The sequence below is a fragment of the Silurus meridionalis genome, chromosome 16 (genome assembly GCF_014805685.1).
Source record: "Silurus meridionalis isolate SWU-2019-XX chromosome 16, ASM1480568v1, whole genome shotgun sequence".
NCBI lineage: Eukaryota > Metazoa > Chordata > Actinopteri > Siluriformes > Siluridae > Silurus > Silurus meridionalis.
The window spans coordinates 10734506-10759453 of NC_060899.1; the positions used below are offsets into that span (position 1 = coordinate 10734506).

At 38.7% G+C, this 24948-nt stretch overlaps 1 protein-coding gene across 1 annotated transcript in view; it reads left to right on the forward strand.

The window, feature by feature from the left end:
* Window positions 1–21256, forward strand: part of plxna2 (plexin A2) — a 205948-nt gene extending 184692 nt beyond the window's left edge. Inside the window, exons 23-32 of the mRNA XM_046869113.1 lie at window positions 2823–2889; window positions 3515–3661; window positions 3984–4143; window positions 5064–5167; window positions 12527–12626; window positions 15894–16084; window positions 16573–16742; window positions 16888–17100; window positions 17390–17540; window positions 19864–21256. Of these exons, the coding sequence (XP_046725069.1) occupies window positions 2823–2889; window positions 3515–3661; window positions 3984–4143; window positions 5064–5167; window positions 12527–12626; window positions 15894–16084; window positions 16573–16742; window positions 16888–17100; window positions 17390–17540; window positions 19864–19959 (1399 nt within the window). The 3' untranslated portion in view covers window positions 19960–21256. The remainder of the gene's footprint in view (window positions 1–2822; window positions 2890–3514; window positions 3662–3983; window positions 4144–5063; window positions 5168–12526; window positions 12627–15893; window positions 16085–16572; window positions 16743–16887; window positions 17101–17389; window positions 17541–19863) is intronic.
* Window positions 21257–24948: the final 3692 nt, after the last annotated feature.

A 24948-nucleotide genomic window follows, 5' to 3' on the forward strand; every position in this document is an offset into this window, starting at 1 on the left:
TGGGGGAGGGGGACAGATGGATTGACTAGACCATACCATTTTGGAAACCTCATGACCATTAGATTTTTTTGTCCAGAAGAACAAAAATGGACTGGATGGATGTATTTGAATGGATTTTTATACAACTTTATAACCACTTTCTCTGGAATTAAAATTGTTTGCAATGATGGATGAAGCACAATCTTCCTATACTTAAGTAAGAGAAATATTTGCCTAAATATTGGTAAAAAAATAAATAAAATTATTTGACAATTATATTTGAGTAAAAGTATAACTGTACTTGCTTTGCACAGTACTGATGTACAGTCAAAAGTTAAAGTACTGATCTACTGTATAAGAACTATATTTTACATGTTGATGCAGTTCAGTGTTCTATCCTATTGCACATCACCTGCACCTTATAAGAGAAAAAGTTTTCTAAAGTTACAGGCACACAGTGAGACCCTTCCTACACACACACTCGCATTAGTAAAGGAGGGTTCTTGTACATTTGTAAATACAGTGTAACATTTTAAAGGGAAGTGTAATGGTAACTGCTTTGTCTAATGCTGTTAAGAAGGCAAGGTATTCAGTGGTTGAGGTTTAAATGTGAGCTACATTCTTTATATCTTTGTTTTGCTTTCACACAAACCCATCACAAAGAAGCAGAAGTATTGGAGAGTATACAGATATCTATATACAGTATATACAGTATATGACTGCATTGGTATTTTACTCCAAAAATCTGCTTGTTTGTGTAACCTGATTGACATGAGAATGCAATGTTCATGGACATTGCAGTAAAAGGAACATTCTCTCTCTTGCTTACTGTATATTCGTCTTTCTATTCTTGTCTCAAGTGCAGTGTGAGCATTATTGCTTTCTCATTTGTCTGAGAGAGACATGTGCAGTAGGACTTATTCCACCCACCTTGCTCTTCTTTGTTTTTTTTTCTGGCACACAGACAGACATACACACGTGCACACTTCCGTCATCTCCAAGATAATAAGAGTTATTTTCATGAGCATTAGGAGAGTCATTTTCTCTGCATGCTGCTGAGTAAATTGAAGCCGAGCTATCCTTCATAGCCTTTTGTGTGTGTGTGTGTGTGTGTGTGTGTGTGTGTGTATAAGTGTATTTTTTTTAATCTGTCATTCCTACACTCAACAAACAATAAATTCTGTTCTGATATTCTGAGGTGAAAGAAAGGCAGTGTGAGTATCTGTGTGTGTGTGTGAGAGAGAGAGAGAGAGAGAGAGAGAGAGAGAGAGAGCACAAGTAAGAGAGAAAGAAAGAAAAAGGAGAAAAGGTATTGGTATTCCACAGGAACACTGATCTCTCGGAGTGGGAGAGTAACTCTTTCATGTATTTTTCATGTTCGTTAACCACTCCTGTCTGGATGCTGTTTGTTCTCTCTCTGTTTTTCCTATCTTACTTCTCTTCTTCTTTTTTTTTTTCCCTTTTTTTCTCTTTTTTTCCCGCTCTCAACAAAAACATCCGCTCATCTCCCTTCCAAAATAATCCTCATGTGCTCTGGCGAACAGCATGAAAATCTGTTTATGAGTGTGTTTAATACAGTTCACGCCGGGGAACGCGTGTGTATCCTTCGCATTGCTTCAAAGGCAAGCAAAACATGAAAGGGCCTGCGGTCAAGACCAGAAAAAGAAAAATATGGAAATGGACAGGGAAGGCTAGTGAAAAGAAGAAGAGTGAGGGAGAGAGTGAAGTGTACATGGCAGCTTTTGTTTGAACTTATTTTTTTCAAGGGATCAGAAATATTGGTCCATGTGAATGACAGGGGTTTCTTGGTGCCCAGGTATGCCCTTTAAGATTGATTGTTTAAAATATTAATAGTTCTGAATGTGTAGTCTTGAATAGAGTTTTGAGTTTCACCTGTGAAGATCGCTTTTGTTCCAAAAACAGAAAACTTAACAGGCAGACCAGGGAACACTCTATGTAAGAAAAGCGAGCTATTTTGTCAACAGATTGGAATATGCCGAAAAGTTTTAATACCTATATTTTTTACCTCTACAAAAGTAATGGAAAGGTCAATGTATGGAGAAAGAAAGGATCTGCTCATGATCCGAAACAAACAAGGTTGATGGTATCATGGCTTACGGATTGCATGACTGCTTCTGGAATGGCCTCACTAACCTTTAGTGATGATGTAACTCATGATGGTAGCAGCAGAAGGAATTCAGACATCTACAGAAATATCATGTCTGCCAATTTACAGAGAAAAGCGTCCAATATAATTGGGAGAAATTTCATCATGCACCAAGGCAATGATCCAAAACGCACTGCCAACACAACAAAGGACTCCATCAAGGGGAAAAATTGGGAGGTTTTAGACTGGCCAAGTCAATCACCAGATGTTAATACAATTGAGCATGCATTTCACCTCCTAAAGAGGAGACTGATAGGAGGAACCCCACAAAACAAAGGAAGAATGCAACAGTTTGATGTCAGTGGGCTGCCAGCTTTATTTTCTTGGCAGTTATTGCAGGCAAGGGAGATATAACAAACTATTAAGTGGTATTTACTTTCAGTTACCTGTTCTGATACTGATCTTTGTTTATGTACTGCATTTTGCAAAGAAGATATTTTTGATTGACCTGAAAAACCCTTCACATTTTTTAATCTTTGACACAACTTCCAATATATAGTTTTGAAACAAAAGGCTTTCAGCATGCATATGCTTCTCAATAAGATCATTGCCCACTGATGTTGATTGTCATTACTAGAAAACTTTGCACCTTTGTTAGCATATTCATTTTCCAGTCATGTGACTATCTCTCTTAAAAGAATCACTTGTAAAAGTTTGCTTTTTTGACTTTTTTTAGGACTGAGTCTGTGGCTGAAAAGATGCTCACCAACTGGTTTGCATTCCTGCTTCACAAGTTCCTTAAGGTAATATCAGTAGCAGATTGATGCTGTTCTACACTTACATGAAGCAACATCATTACACACATACACTCTATGTTTAAAATGAATTGATTTAAGAAATAGTTAATGTTTGTTAAATATTCAGTATATGACGTGGATCAATGTGCATGTATAAGTAAGATGGTGGATGAAATACGCATCTCGTATTGGAGTTCCTCTGGACACCAGTGGCCATGATATGCAAAGTTGTGGGTACAAATATCTTATCCAAACCTTAAACAATATATTTTTAAATAATTTTGTATATGATTGAGATCATTGCGACATACTGTAGATCCTATATACACACCATTCGCTTCAGTGTCATGAGATGTAATAATATAGTAACATAATGTTTACAAAATATTGCATTTAATGTTGTTGCTTCATAGGAACCTCCTGAGTAAGACGTGAATAAATGATGCATAAGGGTATTTTCAAACAAGAGTTCATTTGGGTGTAGTACTAAATGATGTAGACATACAGCCATGTGGACAGACCAAAGAGAGACCTGTCTAATCCCCATAAAGTAAACATATTGTTCCATGCACTTTCTCTCTAATAATACTCTCTCCTGCTTTTTTCTCTCTCTCTTTCTTTTCCACTGTAGGAGTGCGCTGGAGAGCCCTTGTTTATGCTCTATTGTGCTATAAAGCAGCAGATGGAGAAAGGGCCTATAGATGCCATCACAGGAGAAGCTCGCTACTCACTCAGTGAAGACAAGCTCATACGGCAGCAAATAGAGTACAAAACGTTGGTTAGTAGTCTAACACACTGTCCCATACATGGACTTTTATTCTTTGTGGCGAGTTGCTTTGACACGTATGTGCACGTGCCACATGTGTGCTTTCCCGTGTGTGTTTTTGTGCTTGGGCAGACTGTTCATTAAGCCCTAATACCCTGCTGAAACTGAAATTGGGCTCCTGCAGTGGGTGTGAAATTAGATTTCTGGGCCCAGCAAATGGCCTTTCTCTCAACCTTGCCATGTACCCAAAGCTCAGCTCCATCAGAGCACTCCAACTGTGGATTACTCTTCATCCACATCAACCTCCTCCTCATTTGTTATCTTCCTCTTTCAGATTTTGAACTGTGTGAATCCGGATAACGAGAACAGTCCGGAGATTGCGGTGAAGGTGCTGAACTGTGATACCATTACGCAGGTGAAGGAAAAGATACTGGATGCCATCTACAAGAATATGCCCTACTCTCAGAGACCAAGAGCTGTAGACATGGACCTGGGTGAGCACTTATCCTGGCGCATTAAAGTGTACAGATGTGTGATTGGCAGATCTGCAGCAAGCCTCATTCGGCATTAACTAGGCATACAAAAAAAAAAAAAACCTGCATGCACAGAAATAAACACATGTGCACACATACACACACACACACACACACACACACACCTCAGCAAGCTGTCGTCGTTGTGGTAATCATAGTTATTTGTCACGGGCATTAAGAGGATAATTTTCACCACATGCCATTGAGTAAATTGGCGGTCAGCTACCCCACCCACACTATAGGAGCTGAGAGGTGTCTGTGTGTGTTCCCCCTGGTAAAATATATACAAGTGATTTCACATTGTTTAGTCATGGAGCCAGATTTCAACAATGACGTTTGCCTTTTAAACAAAAAAACTGACCAAATCTCACCTACTGAGTTGATCAGATTAAGACCTATATTTTCACCAAGCACCTGACGAAGCACTAATTTAAAATAAACCCTTAAATAATTTCCTCTATAATAGGATTTTTAGCTTGTTGTTAGACCCTGACTTATGTTTTTCAGCATAAAGGTGTGATTTTGATTAAGGAAAATTTAATCATTCCCAATTCCCTGCCTCATTTCTGGCACACATAATTTGCACATAAATATGGCACAAAAGCTGCCCATCAGTGGTTCAAACCAGCTTTCAAGCACCTTGGCCTGAACAACTGCTTCCATTCCAAGCTTTTTGGTGCCTGGAACTAGCACAGCTCTGCATATTTTTTTTCCTTTCACTCCCATCATCTGTGCATCTGGCAAGCACATGGCCTAATGAGGACCATTCAGCGGATGGAAAAATCGATGATCATTTTTTTCCTCCCCTGAACCTGTCTAATTCTCTCCATCAACACACTCTGTAGTATTTCTTCATTTATGCTTGTGTGGGTGTTTTCCAGAGTGGCGTCAAGGCCGGATGGCACGAGTGGTCTTGCAGGACGAAGATATCACCACCAAGATTGAGAACGACTGGAAGAGGCTCAACACACTCGTGCACTATCAGGTTTGTTTTTAAATCTAAAAGAGCTTTTTGCTAGCTAACATATAACAAAACCATTATTAGTGGCAATATCATAATACAAACATTTTTTTTTTTGCTGGCACATCAAGCATCACAGTGGTAAAGACATTCTGAAACAGAAACGTTTGACTTTTCTACACAAATCATTTTATCCTTTCAGTCCGAATGTTCTTCTTGAACTGTAAAGTTTTGCTTTGTCCAAGAATACACCTGCTAGCAAATACACCCTGCTAAGTTCTATGGATTCTATTAACTGATTTTATAGATAGAATGGGAACCTCACAGACCGGCAGGATCTGCCATTTAAAAGCTTTTTGTTGTGACAGTTTTTCTGCCCAATAAAAACTTGATCGCCAGTGAGATCATAATTCCCAAAGTTCTGAGTTGTGGCCCACTAAAGTGTACATCAGACGCCCGCGAGCGACTGTCTGAGTGGCCTGCAGTAAGCAGCTTTGGAGAAAACCGATCAAAGCTTTTTTTCCTGCATCCTGTCTAAGTACTTCTCTCTCATTTACCTTCAGTAATGGATTTTATTAGTTGATGGAGTGAAGAGGTCTGTGTGAATGTGTGTGAATGAGACAGAGTGTGTGTGGGTTTTGACTAGCCTCTTGTCCGTCATGCTCATTTAACTGTGTCCTCCTGCCCTTTATTTTCAAAATACTGAAGTACTGGAGTGTATCGTTCGCCCACCTTCAGCTCTAGACACTGCCAAATGCAGCACATTACACAAATAAGGAAGGTGACGCAATGAAAGAAAAAGTGATTTTCAATCAATGTTCACTCCTGGTCATCTGTTTGTGCATCTCTCTACTTCTCTCTCTCTCTCTCTCTCTCTCTCTCTCTCTCTCTCTCTCTCTCTCTCTCTTTCATGACAGAGCAGTTGATTGTAGACTCATGTTTCTCCGTCTCAGCGTGCTTAATTTTGCTCGTCACCTTTTTATCGCAGTCATTATCAAGAATGAAAGCCACATGGCAGAGAAACACAACTTGTCCCTGAGCAAAAATAATCCCTGTCTGCGGCATTAATGATGGATCTGAGGTGATTTGTGTTTGTGACGGTCTTAACTCTTAATACAGCATGAAAGGCTGTACAGAGAGGAGAACAAGGAAAAAGGAAAGTCACAGGAGATGAGAAAGTACAAGAAGGCTTTTGGCATCTTTTTTGAGCTACATGATCAAATTAAGTGTGATAAGTAGAACGGCTGTGCTAAACATCCGATTATGAGCCCACTTCTACAGAATAATGATTACTTAAGGTTCTTAAAATACATTGCAGGTGAAACATAAGCAGGTGTAACAGATGCATTTAACAAAAAGCTTAGCTGCTAAGTTTCATATATACATGAAGAAAAAGCGTGAATATAGCACGTCCCCTCCACCCATCGCATTCACAGAAGCAACAAGTGCATTTCTTGGTTCTCAAATAATTTTCTTAAACTCAACAGTAGCAAAACTGAAATACTCCTTGTGAGCACAAAAATAATCTATCTAAGACCAGTAGTATGTGTATTGACAGTTCTACTATTGTTAAAAGGTTAAGAGCTCAGGTGTTATCCTTGACAACACCTAGCATATAACAAGATAACCCGGACACCTTACTATCACATCCGAAATATAAATGGCCTCCGCCCGGCCCTCTCAATGAGAAGCACTGCTATTATGGGTAATGCTCTCGTCATCTCATGCATGGACTATTGCAGTGGGTTTTTTTTCGTGTTCCCCATAAACTCCTACACAAGTTACAGTTGGTGCAGAACTCAGCTGCACATATACTCAGTAGAACTCCTACAATTGACCACAACATTTGCACTGGCTTCCTGTTAAACAGCGCATTGAATTTAAAATCCTGCCTTTTGTTTATAAGGCATTACATAACCTGGCTCTTTCATATTTATCTGACTTACTTCTGACATATACTCCTTCTCGAAATCTTAGATCAATGTCCTTATCGAACCTAGTTCCACGTATGCGTTTGGCAACTATTTTCAAATCTCGTTTGAAAACTCATCTTTTTAGGCAGACATATCAATTTCTTCAGATCTCTTTTATTAACAATGTGTTTCAGCCTGCAGTAGCTCTGCACACAGGGTGGTGGGTGGTGGTAGCATTGGATCCAAAGGTCATGAGTTTGAATCCCAATTACACCAAGCTGCCACTCAACCACATAGCTGTTGAGTTGTATAAATGAGATAAATGTAAGTTGCTTTGGAAATGGGCTACCATAGTATAAGTCACAATGATGACACCTTTTCTTCATTCTGATGTGTTTGATGCGCACATTAACATCAAACTCTTGATCTGCATCTGCATGATTTTTTGCATTGTGCTGCCGCCACATGATTGGCTAATTAGTTAACCGCATGGATGTGCAGGTGTACTGGTGTTCCTAATAAAGTGGACGTTAAATGTCATAATAAAGTAAACACCTTCAAAGGGCGAAGAATAGCTTGAAATGTTAATGTGATGACATGAAGCGCTTCTGCTGATTACTTGACTAGAATTGCACACTGGTGATTAGTCTGTTAGGTCATCAAATAAGGATTTCATTAGCCTAGATAGCATTGCTCCCAATTTACATCTTTCTATTAATCTCTGTATCTCTGTCTTTCTTTCCAATCAGTTCGGTTAAATTCACTTATGTTCTGGCTAAACAGAAAACCAAATGAGTTCAAAAGTTTAAATTTAAAAGTTTCTTCTTTTTTTTATGTAAAAAAATCAGTCATTTAGTCTTTCTCACTCCAATCAGCAGAGGTGAGATTGTTAACCTTGCACAGGTTAAATATCATTTGCAGGCTTTAAGTGTGTCCCTGGGGGGCTGCTGTACTCTTGGGGCAGCAGATGAATTTCCAATTTCAAGGTTTTGAGTGGCATGAGAGATAAGAAATTAACAATTCAAATGTGCTGAGTGTGAGCTAAGTAGTGTGCCCAAGAGTGTGTGTTTGTTTGTGTGTGTGTGTGTGTGTGTGTGTGTGTGTGTGTGTGTGTGTGTGTGTGTAATGTGCTGAAGTGTACATCTGTTTCTTTGAGTGTCAATAGCAATGGATTCACGCCTAGAATATCTCGTACAGTATGCCACTTGGTTGTTGAAGAAGCAATTAAAAACGTGTTTTAAAACAGAGCACGGGGAATGAAATTAGTCATGAAGCATTCCGACACGTATTAAGCAATCGGGCTTAATCATGTCTCTGGAAGTTCTCTTTGAGTAACAGATGATAATGCACATCGATAACAGTGCTGATGGAAAATATGGCATATCATTGCAATTATCAGCCCTACTGATTCATGATTCTTAAATCTATTGAATGTTTTCTTGACACCTAGAGCACAGCTTCAGCTGTTTCTCAGCAAGAATGAACCTCTAACAGATTTGAATTTGCATGTGTTCATTTGGCAGACTCTTATTTTACGTGAATTACAGTTAAAGGTTAAGAGCCCAACAGTGGAAGCTTGGCAATTCTGGGATTCAAACTTTCTCAGCTGTAATCCGGTGTCCCAACCCCTTAGGGGGTTTAATACTGGTAGATTGGTCAGGAACAGAGATGGTTTGCATGTGGTACTGAACCCAAGAATAATTGCAGGAAGTTGCACTGGAAATGTGCCACAATTTGTGTGAATGTGAACGCAACTCTGATTCCAACATTAGATTCCACAACGCATATGTACTATGTGAGGAATGAGGTGAGGTGGGAAAAAAATACAGGAACAATTCATCAAGAATGCAGACATACCTGCATTGTTAAGCACAAAAGTCTGGGTTCAGCAGAACCTATGAGCAATGACGTAGTTAAAAAAACTTTGGGATAACAAGTGCCGTTTACCAAAATAAATATCTAAATAAATATAGCGAGTCACATTGTGTTCTCGATTGCTGTTTGCGTTTATTGTAGATGGACATAAATGCTTCATGTTTTTATTGAATCAAAATTTTTTTTCGAATAATAACTATCCTATAAGCCCACCCTGCAGATATTTGTGATGTATTTATAAATGCATATTGTCTATAATTGACTTAAAAAAAAAAGATTATTCTGCAGTTTAGGATGAAATGAATGCAGGGCAGAGCATTGACTGCTTCACTTCCTGTTTGCTTGAAGGTGGCCTTTGAGTTAATGCTCTGCCTGCTAAAGGAGCTTTTGCTGATGCCCATCAGAGAGAGGCCATGGGGATCAGAGATATTGGAAAAAGGCTTGGCTTTTTGTGTTTGATTGAGGCCTTATCTCACCTAACGCTGGCCGTTTATCACTTCCACCCAGCCACTATCAGACAGCCTTCCCAGCCCAGGATTATCTCTCAAGGGCAAATCCACCTTCCTTCAATCATCTGCCATCTATCTCCATATAGACACTTCATGCTGTTTCTGCTGCTTTAGGAAATACTCAGGCACATATGCACACAGCAAGTGTAAGAAACAGGAATTTAGCAGAGATAGGGATGTCGGATTTTTGCTGTTTAAGATGTAGTAAAAAAAACAATTGTAGTCGTAGCAAGATGTAGATGTAAAAAAAAAAAGCCAGTTTTGCAAGCCTCAGCAATTTGAAATAATGCTTTGACTACACTTATGAGGTTTACACAAAGTATGTAACACCTAGTCTTTAAGAGACTAGAAACCGAAATGCTGTGCCTCTTAAACATCTAAACCACCCCCTGCCAGTTTTTATTTTTTTATTTTTATATTTAACACTGTGAGACTGTCACGAAAGCCATTTTCCTGTGTTCAATTTTAACAAGGGACTTTGTGCAGCCAGGGAAAAAAAGAATGAACCAGAATCTTCATATCTCTACATGACAACTACTAAATTGCAAATGCTAGAATCATAAACTATTTTAGCATTTGCAATTTAATAGTTGTTTCAGATCATTGAAATTGTCGAAAATGTCAGCATTTAGCATTTCAGGGGTGTGTGTGTGCTTGGTGGTAGTGGTGGGGGGAGGCAAATTTGGGCAGCTTTTAAGCATTTATCCTATTCAGGTGAGAATGTCGGGGAAAGTAAGAGAAAGAAAGAAAAAAAGACAATGGTGAAAGATACTGCTAATGGAGCCTTTCCTGGTGTCAAGGGTGGAAGGCAGAGATACATGAAACAGAGAAAATGGGAGCATGGAGAGCAAGAGGGTAGGAGTAAGAGAGAAAGGTTACCGTTTCTGAGAGTCGGATAAGCAGTGTCGACTCTGACATGATTTCTTTAACAGTCTTTTCCACTCCTTCGAGTGTCTCTCCAGCCAGGCCATTAGCCCCATGCAAGGTAGGATTCAAACCTGAACTGGACACTTGCTAATGGTCCTAGGGAGGAGGACTGGAGGAGAGAAAAAGAAAGAAGAGGAGTGGAGCAGTGCAAGGGGATTTCTGTCTGCGGGCAGCCTTTACACTGAGGCAGCGAGAGAGAAGAGATTATGGACTCTATTACTGCGATGAGAGAGACCTGTTTTTCCCTTTGTGAAATAGACTTTCTGAAGCTTTGACTATCTTAGGCTATTGAAGTTGACCTCTCTCTCTCTCTCTCTCTCTCTCTCTCTCTCTCTCTCTCTCTCTCTCTCTCTCTCTCACTAACACACCCTGCTAGTGTGGGTTAGTGCATTTAGCTAATGCTAGCCAAACACTTAAAGCACTTAAAATAAAGTGCTTTCTGGCTTCATTCTTGAAATCAGATTCCCTTCATTTTTACCAGCAATTATGAACCAGTAATCCATTTCTAGCGGTTTATCATTAAGGACAATGAGAAGAACTCTGTAGGTATCCAAAGAGGTGAGTGCTGAAATGGCCTGATTGAGACAAGTAGTCTGAGTGCGTGGACTAGAGAGAAGAGATGAAAGAAAAGTTTACAAAATCCAAAAGCCATACATTTTACAAGAAAACTGTTTAAATGTATGCAGGGAAACAAACTGTCGGGTTAAAGCATAGAGCTTGAATTCAATGTTCAGTCTCGGTTGTAAGCATGAATGAGGCTAATTATCCATTTTGGAGATCTGAAGAACCAGCACTGGCTTTCAGAGGCATGACAAGAAGCTCCTGTCTCCTGTCATTATTTTTTACCAGCTTTTTCTCGCCATCCTTTAGCTTTTTTTTTCCATAACTCTTTATCAGGTTCCAGATTTATACACGACAGTACATATCCTGTTCATCTCTTACATATGATACAGCTTGTATGCTCTAATACATAAACTCCGCAATTAGACGGACACACATTCACACAGTAATCATACCTAATTCGGCATGACTAGTCGGTTTCTGAAGCAATTCAGTAATACGGTCATATGTTAAATATTCTGCTAACCTATGAATTTGGCATTCTGGTTTGCAAACATTTATTAGCCCTTTTAGAATGACTAATAAGGTACATGATCAATTAACACATCATTTGACAAGTTAATTATTCTAGCCAGCTTTTAGGCTAAACTCCTACCTAGCTAGCTAATTCAACTAGCTAAATAGAGAAGTAAAACTGTACTAGCTAATTATTCTAGCCAGCTGTTGGTCTAAACTCCTACCTACCTTAACATACTTATTTTGCTTGATTAGCTATCTAGATCTTTCTCTAGCAAATGCTTTCATTCTTTTAATATAGGAATAAAAAGATAAAGATTGAGAAAGTAAATTCAAATAAAAATGTATGTTTTGTTTGCTTGTAAAATAATGAGTACGGGCATTCAATTTCCTTAACATGTGGGTAATGTACAAATCTTACAAAATGATATTTAAGAAAAGTACTATAGTCATTTCCAGGTCCCCTGGTGGTCTAGTGGTTAGGATGCGGCGCTCTCACCGCTGCAGCCCGGGTTCAATCCCCGGTCAGGGAACCAACCCCAGCCACTCTCAGTGCCGGTCCCAAGCCCAGATAAATGGGGAGGGTTGCGTTAGGAAGGGCATCCAGCGTAAAAAAAGTGCCAAATTAAACATGCGGAGGATCCGCTGTGGCGACCCCTAACGGGAGAAGCCGAAAGAAAGTTTTACTATATTTTACATTTCCACATCTGAGGACTTTAGAAGGGGGTTAAAGACGACTCGAAGTGCTGCCTTTGACTGGGATTCTGTTCTCTCAGTTGTAATGTATGCAGCGAACATTCACTTGTTTTATCAGCAGATAAACTATTTGCCTCACTACTCTCCTAATTGCCTCAAACTGCACTGACAGTTTGTGAAGTCAGTCACCGTGACATGGCCCTCGACCCTTAAATAAAAGCGTTGAATGCAATTTCAAGAGCTTATCGTTTTGTATGCTATAGTTTTCTTCCTAATATTATGTATCAATGGTTTTGCTATTATTTTCCTTATGCTTCATTAAGCATTTGAAACTGAATGCTCCTTTACCTGCTACAATACCAGGCCATTCTTTGTTTACTGTGCAGGTGTCAGACCGATCGGTGGTGGCGCTGGTTACGAAGCAAACCTCCTCCTACAACATTCCTCCCACAGCTAGCATCTCCCGCACATCCATCAGCCGATATGGTAAGTGATTACAGTTAGGGTTGCTCCTATCAATTATTTTAGTAATCGAGTATTCCAACAATTATTCCATCAGTTAATCAAGTAATCGGTAAAGTAGTACTTTTCTTTATTAAGAGCAACACTAAAAAAGAGAGGGAAAAGTTATTTTTGTTACCTTTTTAGAAAAAAGTAAATTTTTATTGCTGAAATTGCTTACAAGAATATCTGTGAAAACCATACCTATTTTATGTCTTTGGGTGAGATAGCATTAAATATTCCTTTCACTTGAACTAGGAGACCCAAATCTGATCCAGCATGATAATGCCCCTGTGCACAAAGCCAATGCCATGAAGATATTATTTACATGGTTTGGAATGGGAGATCTTGAGTGGCCTGCCATAGAGCTCTGACCTCAGCCTTACTGAACACCTTTGGGGTGAATTGAAATGATGCTGCTGCACCCCAGGCCTCCTCACCTCACCCACATCAGTACCTGACGTTACGAATACCATTTTGGCTAAATGAGCACAAAGTTCCAAAATCACACTCCAAATTCTAGTGGAACATCTTCCCAGAATAGTGGAGGTTATTATGAAAGTAACTAGGAACTAAACGTCAAATGGCATGTTCAAAAAGTACACACTAACTTATGGACCAGAAACATTTGTCCATATAGTGTATATCACTATGCTGAATGCTTACTACACCATTTGCTAAATTTTTTATTATTTTAGAAACTGCTCAGATTAAATTAAAATGTAATTTATAGAAATTTAAATTTACACTTACAGCATTTATCTGTGGCTGGGGCATTTGGATCCAAAGTCCAATGCCTTCATCACTAAACTATAACCGCTACCTCTATAAAAAGATTTTAATAAAAAAAAAAAAAAATATATATATATATATATATATATATATATATATATATATATATATATATATATATATATATATATATACTGTATATATATTTCTATAAAGTAGACAACTTTAAAATTGAGGAAATATTATTAATGAACTTTAAAGTAGAGATGTTTTAGATCTTAGAATACATATTTAATTTTATCTAGTTATAATTCTTCTTCTTCTTCATATTCTTCTTCTTCTTCTTCTTCTTCTTCTTCTTCTTCTTTCGGCTGCTCCCATTAGGGGGTCACCACAGCGGAATCATCCGTCTTCATACTCTCTACATCTGCCTCTTTTGAACCAATTCAAATTATTTCCAAAAAGTGTCATTAATGATAGTTATCATTATTGACACTTTTTGGAAATAATTTAAATTTGTAATGACAAGAAAAAATTAAAGCTCATTGGCATATTATGTTATATAGAATTTGCATATTACATTTACCTGATGGACAGCAAACTAGTAATGATTGTTTTTCAGGTAAAAAGTTTTCCAGGATTTAATTAGAAAGTGTTACTCTTTTAGTATTTAAATTAGTGTCTGGTGTTTACTATAAACCCTCAAGTACCCCACCGCTTCATAAAAATAATACAATTCCTATTGTCTGTGCCATTGCTCATGTGTGCTTGAGTGCAGTTTTAAATGATGGCTCCGGTGACAGTGTTTACTCGTGTGTATACTGCAGTTTGCTTTACAGCCTAGAGGAAGCCCTGGGGAGCCTACAGGCAAAGTGAAAGAGAGAGAGAGAGAGCATGCACAAGTGAGAATTGATAGCATATACCGAAATTCCCAATAATGCTGATACCTCTGCTGACTTTGGATGGCATCCATATTGGGCACACACATTAGTGCCTCAGGGCTCCCCATCTGGTCCTCTCTCGTTTTCCAGCAGAGAGCTGCAGGCCTTTCTGATTGCTAATTATGCGCTGCAAATGATAACTTCACACAGGGAGAAAGCTGCAAAAGATGCACAGCCAAATATTAGGGCCTGGATCGAATACAGACTGAATTGTCACCTAGCAACATGGACAGCTTTGCTCAAATATGTCACCCACCTTGAGCTCACCGCATGTGTGTGAAATCTGTCCTTACAAGTCGGCACATTAAAGCCTTGAGTTAATGGAGAGCCCTGGAATAAACTTGTCATTTAGGAGCAGTAGGCATAATTATCTCACCTTACCATTTACAAACAGAGTGACATTTAACAACATTTCAAAGGGGGAACAGATTAGAAACTCAATCAGCACTTATTTCATGATACTTCATGCCTGAAACGTTGACGCTTTTAAAACGCAGCCATTATTTGTGAGGTTCACACTTTATTTAGTTCTTCATATCATTATGTTACTTATTGCAGCCTTTTAGGCGTTATGTAGTTAAATGGCACTTCGACTTGTTATACTACAAAAGGGCTTGTTGAATATTTTAGACATAAAAGAAAGTCATAAAAAAGGCCAGGAACCACAGATGAGTACTTTTTATGATTTTCTGTGTGTGTGTGTGTGTCTGCGCTCACACGAAGTGCGTAGAGAACAGCTCTTACAGCCACCATGACTATCAATCAAAGAGTGGCACATCTGCAGCCACTGATTGATTCATATCTATTTAATGCTCAACACTTAGCATTTCACCTGGATTTAGCATGCCAGCACCTTAGCCAAAAATAGCACATCTCTCACATGACCTTGACTGGTGTCAAAGAGAGGAACACTGGGATTAGTCATATGCAGTAGCATAAGATCACAATTCTATTTCAATCATCTTGTACACACACACACACACACACACACACACACACACACACACACACACACACACACTCAAATGTATAACCTCTTATTTCCAAATCATTGGATTCTTGTATTTTGACTGCAATCTCTGGTTAAAGAATATTTACAAGTCTCAGTGTCACTGAAGTAGTGTTATGTTCTCTTCGTTGGTAAGGAATATAGAGAATGAATTGTTCCTCTAGAAAGATTTCTCCATTTAAAGAGAAAAATACATAAATGTAATTTTGAGAAGTGAACACTAATAAGATTGAGGGTTTTTTGTTGCTTTTTTTTTGCATTTGTGATACATTCATTAGATATAATGATCATCTCCGAAGCACAATTCATTAAAACAGCTTAAATGTGAAACCCTTAACTATATTCTATAAGTTTAGAGCGAAAGTCCATCTTAAACCAGTCCTCCAGTTACACAGAAACCAACAAGATGAGCTATTCCTCTAATCAGATATTAACTTGCTCATATGCTTGACATCTGGCGTAGTGAATCGCATTTAGAATACGATCAGCTTTATGTGCTTCAAAGTGTGTGTGCGTTTTTATACTTGCTTTCTGTCTCGATGGACTATGGACTGTGTCCTCTCTCCGCAGACTCATCGTTTCGCTACACAGGAAGTCCAGACAGCCTACGCTCCCGGGCTCCTATGATCACTCCAGACCTAGAAAGCGGAGTAAAAGTGTGGCACTTGGTCAAGAACCATGAACACGGAGACCAGAAAGAGGGTGACCGTGGCAGCAAGATGGTGTCTGAGATCTACCTCACCCGCCTGCTAGCTACTAAGGTGACTTTTAATAACAGAACCATATAAATTATCAAGTCTATTTGTCAATTTGCAGTAAATGCCATTAGCTTTCCTGGGATTTATATGCATGCATTGGTGTTTTCCCATGCTGTAATTGGTTGTGCACATCGGTAGCTCACAGTCAATACTATTTTTGTCTTACAAATTACATCTTTTACATGAGCACTTTACATGTATTAAGTGGTTTACTTTCCAAGTGCACTTGCCATTAATAGAGAATTAATTTAGAGACCCATTAGTATCTGGGAGCTTTCCAGCAAGTCCGTAAATGCAGAGATTTAGATTTAGAGCATTTTTTCCCCCATTTTAATTGCTAGTATATATCTTTGGATTTGTCTGTGGCACAACTAGTTCTTTTGTAAATAAATTCCAGCGCTTTTGTCCAGCAGAGCATTAGTATAGAAGTGTATGTGTTTTTAAGTGTGTATTCAATCTCTCGCTCGCTCTGTCTTTCTGAAAAAACCTAGGGTACACTGCAGAAGTTTGTGGATGATCTGTTCGAGACTCTGTTCAGCACAGTGCACAGAGGCAGCGCCTTGCCTTTAGCGATCAAATACATGTTCGACTTCCTGGACGAGCAGGCAGACAAGCACGGCATCCACGACATGGACGTTCGTCACACTTGGAAAAGTAACTGGTAAGTGGCAGAACAAGGCTTTCCCAAACATCCAAACATACACATGGTGATAAGTGAGCCTCTTGTGATTCTTAATGCTTGTGTGGAATTGAATTTTGGACCATTCGTTTGCTGAGATCTTGTTGTGCGTTTTTCTTTTCTTCAGCCTTCCGCTGCGATTCTGGGTGAATGTGATTAAGAACCCTCAGTTTGTTTTCGACATTCACAAGAGCAGCATTACAGATGCGTGTTTATCAGTGGTGGCCCAGACGTTCATGGACTCGTGTTCCACTTCAGAGCACAGGCTGGGAAAAGACTCTCCTTCCAACAAGCTTCTCTATGCTAAAGACATCCCCAATTACAAGAACTGGGTTGAAAGGTGAGACACTCTGGCTTGATTCTCCTTGCCTGCTTATAGTACAGTGGTACATCTGCATTATTCTGTGAACTTGGTCAAATATGGTCACAAAGTAGGTTTGGTATCCTGACCAAGCTCCCTATAGACTGATTCAGATAAAAGGTTATTTCAAAAGTCCATCAGTTTCATGAAGATAATCCTTAAAGTAATTGAATTGATCAATCGATTGAGATATATGTTAACAGGCACAACAAATACAAGAACATTTCACACAGATCTGCTTATAACTATTGCTTTTTTACGTCTTCAGATACTACGCCGATATAAACAGATTGCCAGCGATCAGCGACCAAGACATGAACGCTTATTTGGCTGAGCAGGCACGGCTCCACTCCCACGAGTTTAACATGCTGAGTGCTCTGAATGAGATCTACTCTTACGTCAGCAAGTATAGCGAAGAGGTGAGCTGCAGCAAACACACACAAACACACACACACACACACACACACACACACACACACACAGCACAGGAAGAGCAAGAGAGCAAACAGCGAGGATGAATGGAGCTGTGATGAGGATGATTATACACAGCCAGATCAGGCTCCTCTACTCAAAGTGCTGCCCTTGATGAAGATGATCATTCACAATGGCAACGCAGCTCTAGTGCCTGACCTTACCGTTGCACAACATCAAGAGATGACATCGAATCACTTTCCTTCCTCTGTTTTATATGTCTGCTCCTCATACATATAGATGCAAACTTTATGAGGTGCAGGAGGAAGTGCTAAACCTATTTCACTGAGCTGTGGCTGTGCAAATGTGAATATGTATAGATCGGATCTGCTCACGGTGCGCAAAAATGCTATTGAAAATGTAAAACACAGTAACAGCACTTGCAGGTTGGTCTTAAAAGAGGTGCTACTGCAAGCCTTGTTGCGCTGCATGCATCTGTAAATATATTACCAGCAAGTGCAAAGATTTTTTTTATTTATTTATAGATGATAGCAGTCATATAGTATAGCACATTATCTACAGAATGCTATAAGTTATGTATAGAACAACTTACACCATAGTCATACCAGCTTGTACACTAAGGGGCATTTAGCTTAAAGAATTCATGATACATGTGTGATGGAACGGAAGAATGAAAAACAAGCCCTTCATGTACATCAGAATGCCAGGGGCTATGATGCAGCAGCAGTGATGCAGAAACTTTTCTTTGATTAGTAAAATACATATCGTCTTCTCCGTTCAGCCTGGGGGTTTTATACGGTTTAGTAAATCCACATGCGATTCTTTCTTCACCAGCCAGACATCAAGATCTTTATCAGTTAAATCAAGTGTTTTGGGGCAGCAGGAGAGAAGGAGCAGTGTGAGAAGAGTGCAGGAGGATTGGAGTTTATAACACACACACACACACACACACACACACACACACACACACACACACACACATATATATATATATATATATATATATATATATATATATATATATATATATATATATATATATAGCATATTCCTCAGACCTTGGTAAGAAACACATCTCTGACTTTTTGTTCTGAGACAACTGACAGAGAGATAGTGACACACTCACTGAGAAAAGCCTGTGTCTTACATTCTTCACTACAATGACACTGATGGAAAAAAAAACAGTTAATGGACAAAAATGTGTGGACACCAGACTATGAGATTCATATGTGCTTTTTGAACAGCCATTTCACATTTTGTCCCTGTACTTTCATACTATCCTTCACTCTTCTGGGAAGATTCCACCTCCTTTTGGAGTGTGCTTGGTGAGATGTGTGCACGTTTAAAACCAAGGGTGATAGTAAAGTCATGTATTAATGTAGGGCTTCCACTCCAACCCAAGAAAAGCACATCTTAGATATAGAGCTGGCTAGCCAAGTTTAGATCTCCTAGTTTAAATAAAAAAATAATAATTGTTTGCTCCTTTATGCAAAGACGACCTATACAATTGTATGCCTCCATATTTTTCATAACAGCTTCTGAAAGGACAATATATGGCTAGAAATGTCAGGTGTCCAAATACTTTTGTCTATATAGTGTATATACACATCTTTTTTTTAAATAAAGAAAATGGAACTGTGAGAGATTTTCTCTTGAGACAAGAAGACTGACACTGATTTTTCTTTTTAATGTCATATTAATGCATTAAGGTCTCAGACAATGTCCAGAATCTGACATGTGTCAGCGTTTCCGTCCACGGCCTACATTTTCTTTGACAGTGAGCTGTCAAACATATATTTTTTTATTACTGTGTCCTGACAATATTCGAGTGCTTTCACACCTCACATCTTGTGGCTTATGGATTCCTGGTATCATATACAATAGCACAATGATGTATTAGTGTGACACGCATACGAGCAGCACGTTTAAATTAAGGAGACATGATAAAATAATATATAAATAATTTATATATATATATATATATATATATATATATATATATATATATATATATATATATATATATATATATATAAATATAAATATAATCAATCTCAATATAAATCCGTACATGCAATGTTCTCTGTAATCACTTTTAGATTTGTACAGTAAATAGGATTACTGGATATATAGTTCCTGCTTGCAAATATTTTTCTAGACTGACATCGGTTGTATTGCTGGACTGTTGTCTGATGTTTGATTTCTGTTCTTAGGTCAGCAATTAAGTGCTGTTTGATCATATAATTAGACTTTGTGGCATCAGCTGAGACATGGTCTACATGTTAATGAGTGGTTGATTTGTGTCTCCAGATCACTGCAGCACTGGAGCAGGACGAACAGGCCAGAAAGCAGAGACTGGCCTACAAAGTGGACCAACTGATTGCTGCGATGTCCCTGGAGAGCTGAGACACACACACAAAGACATGGATAGAGCAATGGAACACAAATTCTCTGTGCCATGAATCCTTTATCCAAAGCCTGGTCCTGCGACCTAAGTGGAAACGGGATACAGCTGACTTAGGATTTTTTGCTATCTTGTTATTGGGATTTCTTTGAAAAGGGTCGAAACTGTTACCTCCGCAAGTCTGCACGTCCATCTACTTTTTGCCTTCCAAATGTATAAGGGGAGTCGAGTCAAGATTTCAAATTGCTTAAAACTGTATGCTGGACCCAGCAGCGTTCTCAGCGGCATCGTGCATGTTCGTTTTTGTATTTGTTTAGTCTTCGTTGGTTTTTATACCCACGATTGGCAGATGTGACGGAACTACAGCTACAATACCTCTTTGTAATTGTTGATTTTTTTTTCTTTCTGGTCGCATGTTAGAATAGCAGAAGAAAGAGAGAGAGTGCATTGGATATTTATTTAATGCCTCAATTTAAATCCAGCGGATGGGTTTGACTTCCAAAATTTTATTTTTATACGATTATTGTTTTAATTTAATTTATTCTGTAGCGCTTTGTGCCTCTGGATTGTTAAAAGGCATAGTAACATTGATAGTCCTCTTTGTTGAATAATGTGATCATAAAATCTCTATAAGCATCTCTTTTGAGAAGCCGCAGTCCTCACCGTGCTCATGTATGCAGATCATACGAAGAACATGGACATTACGGAACTCATGAGCAAGCAGCTGTATTTTCGGAAAGCTTACCGGACTCTTGATGTTCATAGGGGTAAAAGATTGACCAGCATGTCTCTCCATGTTTTCCAAGACTGCACTTAACAAATGGAAAATGCTCCGAGACTGGTTAAAAGGAACCCCCTCTTGCAAACTCTGTCTCTATGTCCTGTTTTCTACATGTAAGCCTTTGTGAATGTACTGATGTTCCTCTATCTTGTCTGTTTGTGTTTTCTTAAAAAAAAAAAGAAGAAGAAGAGGTCAGTTGAGCTGATCTCGAAAGCAAAATGGCCAAAAGGGCATCTGATGTGCTGCGTCAATTTCTTTGTTCTTAATTACATAACCAAAAAATGCTGTATCACTAATTCCAACCTAGATAAAATTAAATAGACATGATTTTTTGACTAAGACAGCAGCAAGGAAAGCCCTTTGGGTCATCTGTTAGGTGGAGGAACATTCCTTAGAAGGAGAGCACTGACTTGAGGTCAGCTCACCTCAGTACCAGGCAGTATTACTTATTACCTATGGTCCAGTGTGTGTGTACGTTGCATGCATTATAGAATACCTCATAAAGGAAGAATAATGTCTTTGTTCCCATATGTTCATCTTTTCGAGTGCCAGGGGTGTGGTGCATGTGGCTGGATCAGAGGCGAACTGAGGATAGAGAGTTTCCCATCCTGCTAACCGTACATTTACATAGCACTAAACTAGCTGTGGTGGCATGTCATGATTAAGTGCCAAAAGGTCAGCCTGATTATCAATGTCAGAAACGGTTAATGCTTTATTAAGGGAGCGAACCCTTGGAAAAAAAAAATTGAACAGAGAAAACAGAGTGACACTGGAGAAGAAGAACTGAGAAAGAGAAAAAAAATCATCAGCAGATATAGCTGCTGGGTTTGCTCTCACTGCTGATGCCAAGAACCGGTACAGAAAGATAGTAAGCTCCTCATGCTTTTTGAATTGGTGTGTACGTGAGTGTGTGTGCGCGTGTGTTTGTTTCTTTTCCCCCTTTCTGCATCATGAAAAATGTCAACTGCATGCATGAACAAGATATGACATAGCTTTCATTTATAATGCATGACCAAGTAGAGCTGCTTTTAAAGGTCTGCACAATTGACAACTTCATAAATGGCGACAGGCTAGGTGTGTGTGTGTGTGTGTGTGTGTGTGTGTGTGTGTGTGTGTGTGTGTGTGTGTGTGTGTGTGTGTGTGTTTTGTTGACTAATTTGCAAACCGTAGCCTGTGGCCAGAATCGTCTTCATTTTCTTCCATGAGTCTTTCAATGGTGTAAAAAATAAGTTATTTGTTGAAGTCGATCTAATACCTGCCTCGGCTTTCGAACTGAATTTGTGCGCCTGGAATTGACTTTTGAAACCTCATAAGCAGATTTAAATCCCCCCTTTTTCCATTTGTCTGTTTATATCTTTCATCTCTGTATTGTTCCTTGCTCCCAGCATCGGCAAAATCCGTTTAGTCCGAGACAAGTACTGAAAATATTGAGGCTGATCAAAAAAGAGGGTGAGAGAAAAAAGATGATTGAATGAAGGTGAAAGAAAGGTTAAAAGAGCACGGACAATGTCCAATGCTTTATTGCTGAGCCATATTGCAGTGAGTGTTTGGGAAGGATAGACTTGAGAAAAGGAGGGAGGGAGGGAGGGAGGAAAGGAAGGTGGGATTGCTAGATGGGAGGCTTTACTCTCAGTTTCCTGCCATTGCTTTGAAGCTTGCCTTTGATCTCAGCTAGTCATTTGCACACAAAGATCAGGAGATAAAAAAAAGTATACATGGAACGCACACGAAAATCTAAGAGGGAGTGAGGAATAATGAGAGGGCTGACATGACTGACATGGGATTAATTTATCAAGCTACAGCATGTTAGAAACACTGCAGGAATGCCGTTTGTATATAGTCATATATAGGCGTTTAAAATGCACTAAAGCATGTGAATTTCATTCATTCCGAACATCCACACATACACACACCCACACACACAGATATACACACATGCATGCACACATTCAAGCACATGGACATAAGACATGTCATATTTCAGTGACATCAGGTGATTTAAAAGCGCAACTTGCTTCATGCAATCCACAGGTCTTCCTAGATATTTTTTATTTGCCAGACAAGCCCATTCCAGCTTCAGCTATCTTTCCCTCTCACACAGTTTTTATTAATCGTAATGGTAATGTTGATAAGACCAAGTTAATGGCTCTCTGTTTAGTCTAAAACTCACCATCACAGATAACGACTTGCTTAGACTTTAAAACAAAGAACCTTCTAGACCAAATTGTTCCTAAGCAGATGCACCTGACAGATGCTTCTCAGTTCTGCTGGTAATTAATAACACTCAGTGAACAATTATTTACATTCATGCCACTGAGCAGTTGATGGTTAAGGGCCTTGTTCAGGGGCCCAGCAGTGGCCACTTGGTGATGCTGAGATTTGAACACATGACCTTCTGAGTCAAAGTCTAACACCTTAATCATTAAGCCTTCACACTGCTATTAATAGTGATGGCATCATGATCTGGATTGGAATCAACATGTGATCAAAAAGATCCAAAATAAAATCAAATATGAACACTTTCGTAAATAGCGCTGGATGTTGCTGATCCATTATACTGTATATACACGGGTAAATATTATGACCTATCCGGATCACGTATATACATCTTCCATTGGAGCAAGTGCATTGACCAGATCTACAGATCAAACATTCCCCATTGTACCTTAATGCTTCTTGTAAGGTCTGGTTTAAGCTCTTTATTTCCTCTCTCACTGTTATGTGCAAAAAAACCTCAGAACATGAAACCTAGAAGTATGAATCCACGAACGCAATGTGCAGTGATGCATTTAGTGCAGCCCCATTCCTACTATTTGGCACAAAGTGCAGTTTTGTGCACTTTATTAGCTCAGATCTTGCCATCACTGGTGGAATCGCATGCTCCAGAACTATAATCATGTACTCTTTACATTACTAATCCACTCATTCATTGGAGGAAGAAAATAAATAAATAAACGGGAGAGATCTCTGCAGTCCGAATGCTACCTGGTTAAATGTTACATTTACACAAAACCTTTATACAACATTTTCTTTCTTTTTTATTTTTATTTTTTTTTGTTTTTAGACACTGGAGGTCTGTAAAATAGTTAATACAAAAAATAATAATAATGATAATGACCATGATGATAATAGTACATATTGCTGTCTGTTATTGTTGTTTTATAAAAGTGTTGTGAAAACTGTATGAATGTTAAAGTATTTAAAAGAAAACAACAAAAAAAAGTTTGGTCTTTTTTAATTTGCTTTAGTTTTTTGTTATATATTATTGTGTACCTATTGTAAATATGAAGCACACCTATTTTGCAAGCCAAGGATTCAATTTGTACTGTTGTTATATATAAATAAATTTTACTGGTTAGAAAATAGATTTATTTTTATTGATTTAAGCCTTTGTCTCACCGATGATTTGTCTCAGATCTTACCCCAGTTGTAACCTTTGTAAAAAAAAAAATTATGTAAGTCTTATGAGTAAAATATCCTAATCCTAGTTTAAGGGGTTGACCTGGCCTTCAAGATCCCCCACATTAAATTCTATTCAATTCAGTTTTATTTGCATGGCACTTTTAACAACAGACATTGTGCCAAAGCAGGTTTGCAGAGATAAATAGGTTATAAATATGTATTTATATGTTAGGGCCTATAAGTTCAACCCTTATAAGTTTATCTTTAATGAGCAAGCCAGTGGTAACTGTGGCAAGGAAAAACTCCCTGAGATGGTATTAGGAAGAACCTTTAAGAAGAACCAGACTCAAGAGGGAACCAATCCTCATCTGGGCGACAATGAATGTCATTATAATTCCATCATTGTTGAGGTTTACTGTTCAGTAATGGGTCCTTAATTAGGTCTCCAAACTGCAGTCCTAAACCATTGTAGCAGACTGTTCATATTAAATTACAATCCAATACCATTCTCATAGTTCTTGGGTTGCTCAGCAATTTCATGGATCCTCAGGCTGTTCATGGGGAACCATCCTCAGCTGCACAGATTGCTCTTTAAATAAAGAGAACTCCATCAATGGGTAGAACATTGGAAAGATTTAGGCAGATAGGATAACTGGTCACAGGTACCTCAAGACCAAGTTTAACTCAACAGAGAATAAAGTCAGAGAAAGAGAGAGAGAGAGAGATGGACAAATATGTCTGATCCATGGATGTCCCATCTCACAACTCAGGACTTAAAGGATTTGTATCTTATATTGGCAGACCGCAA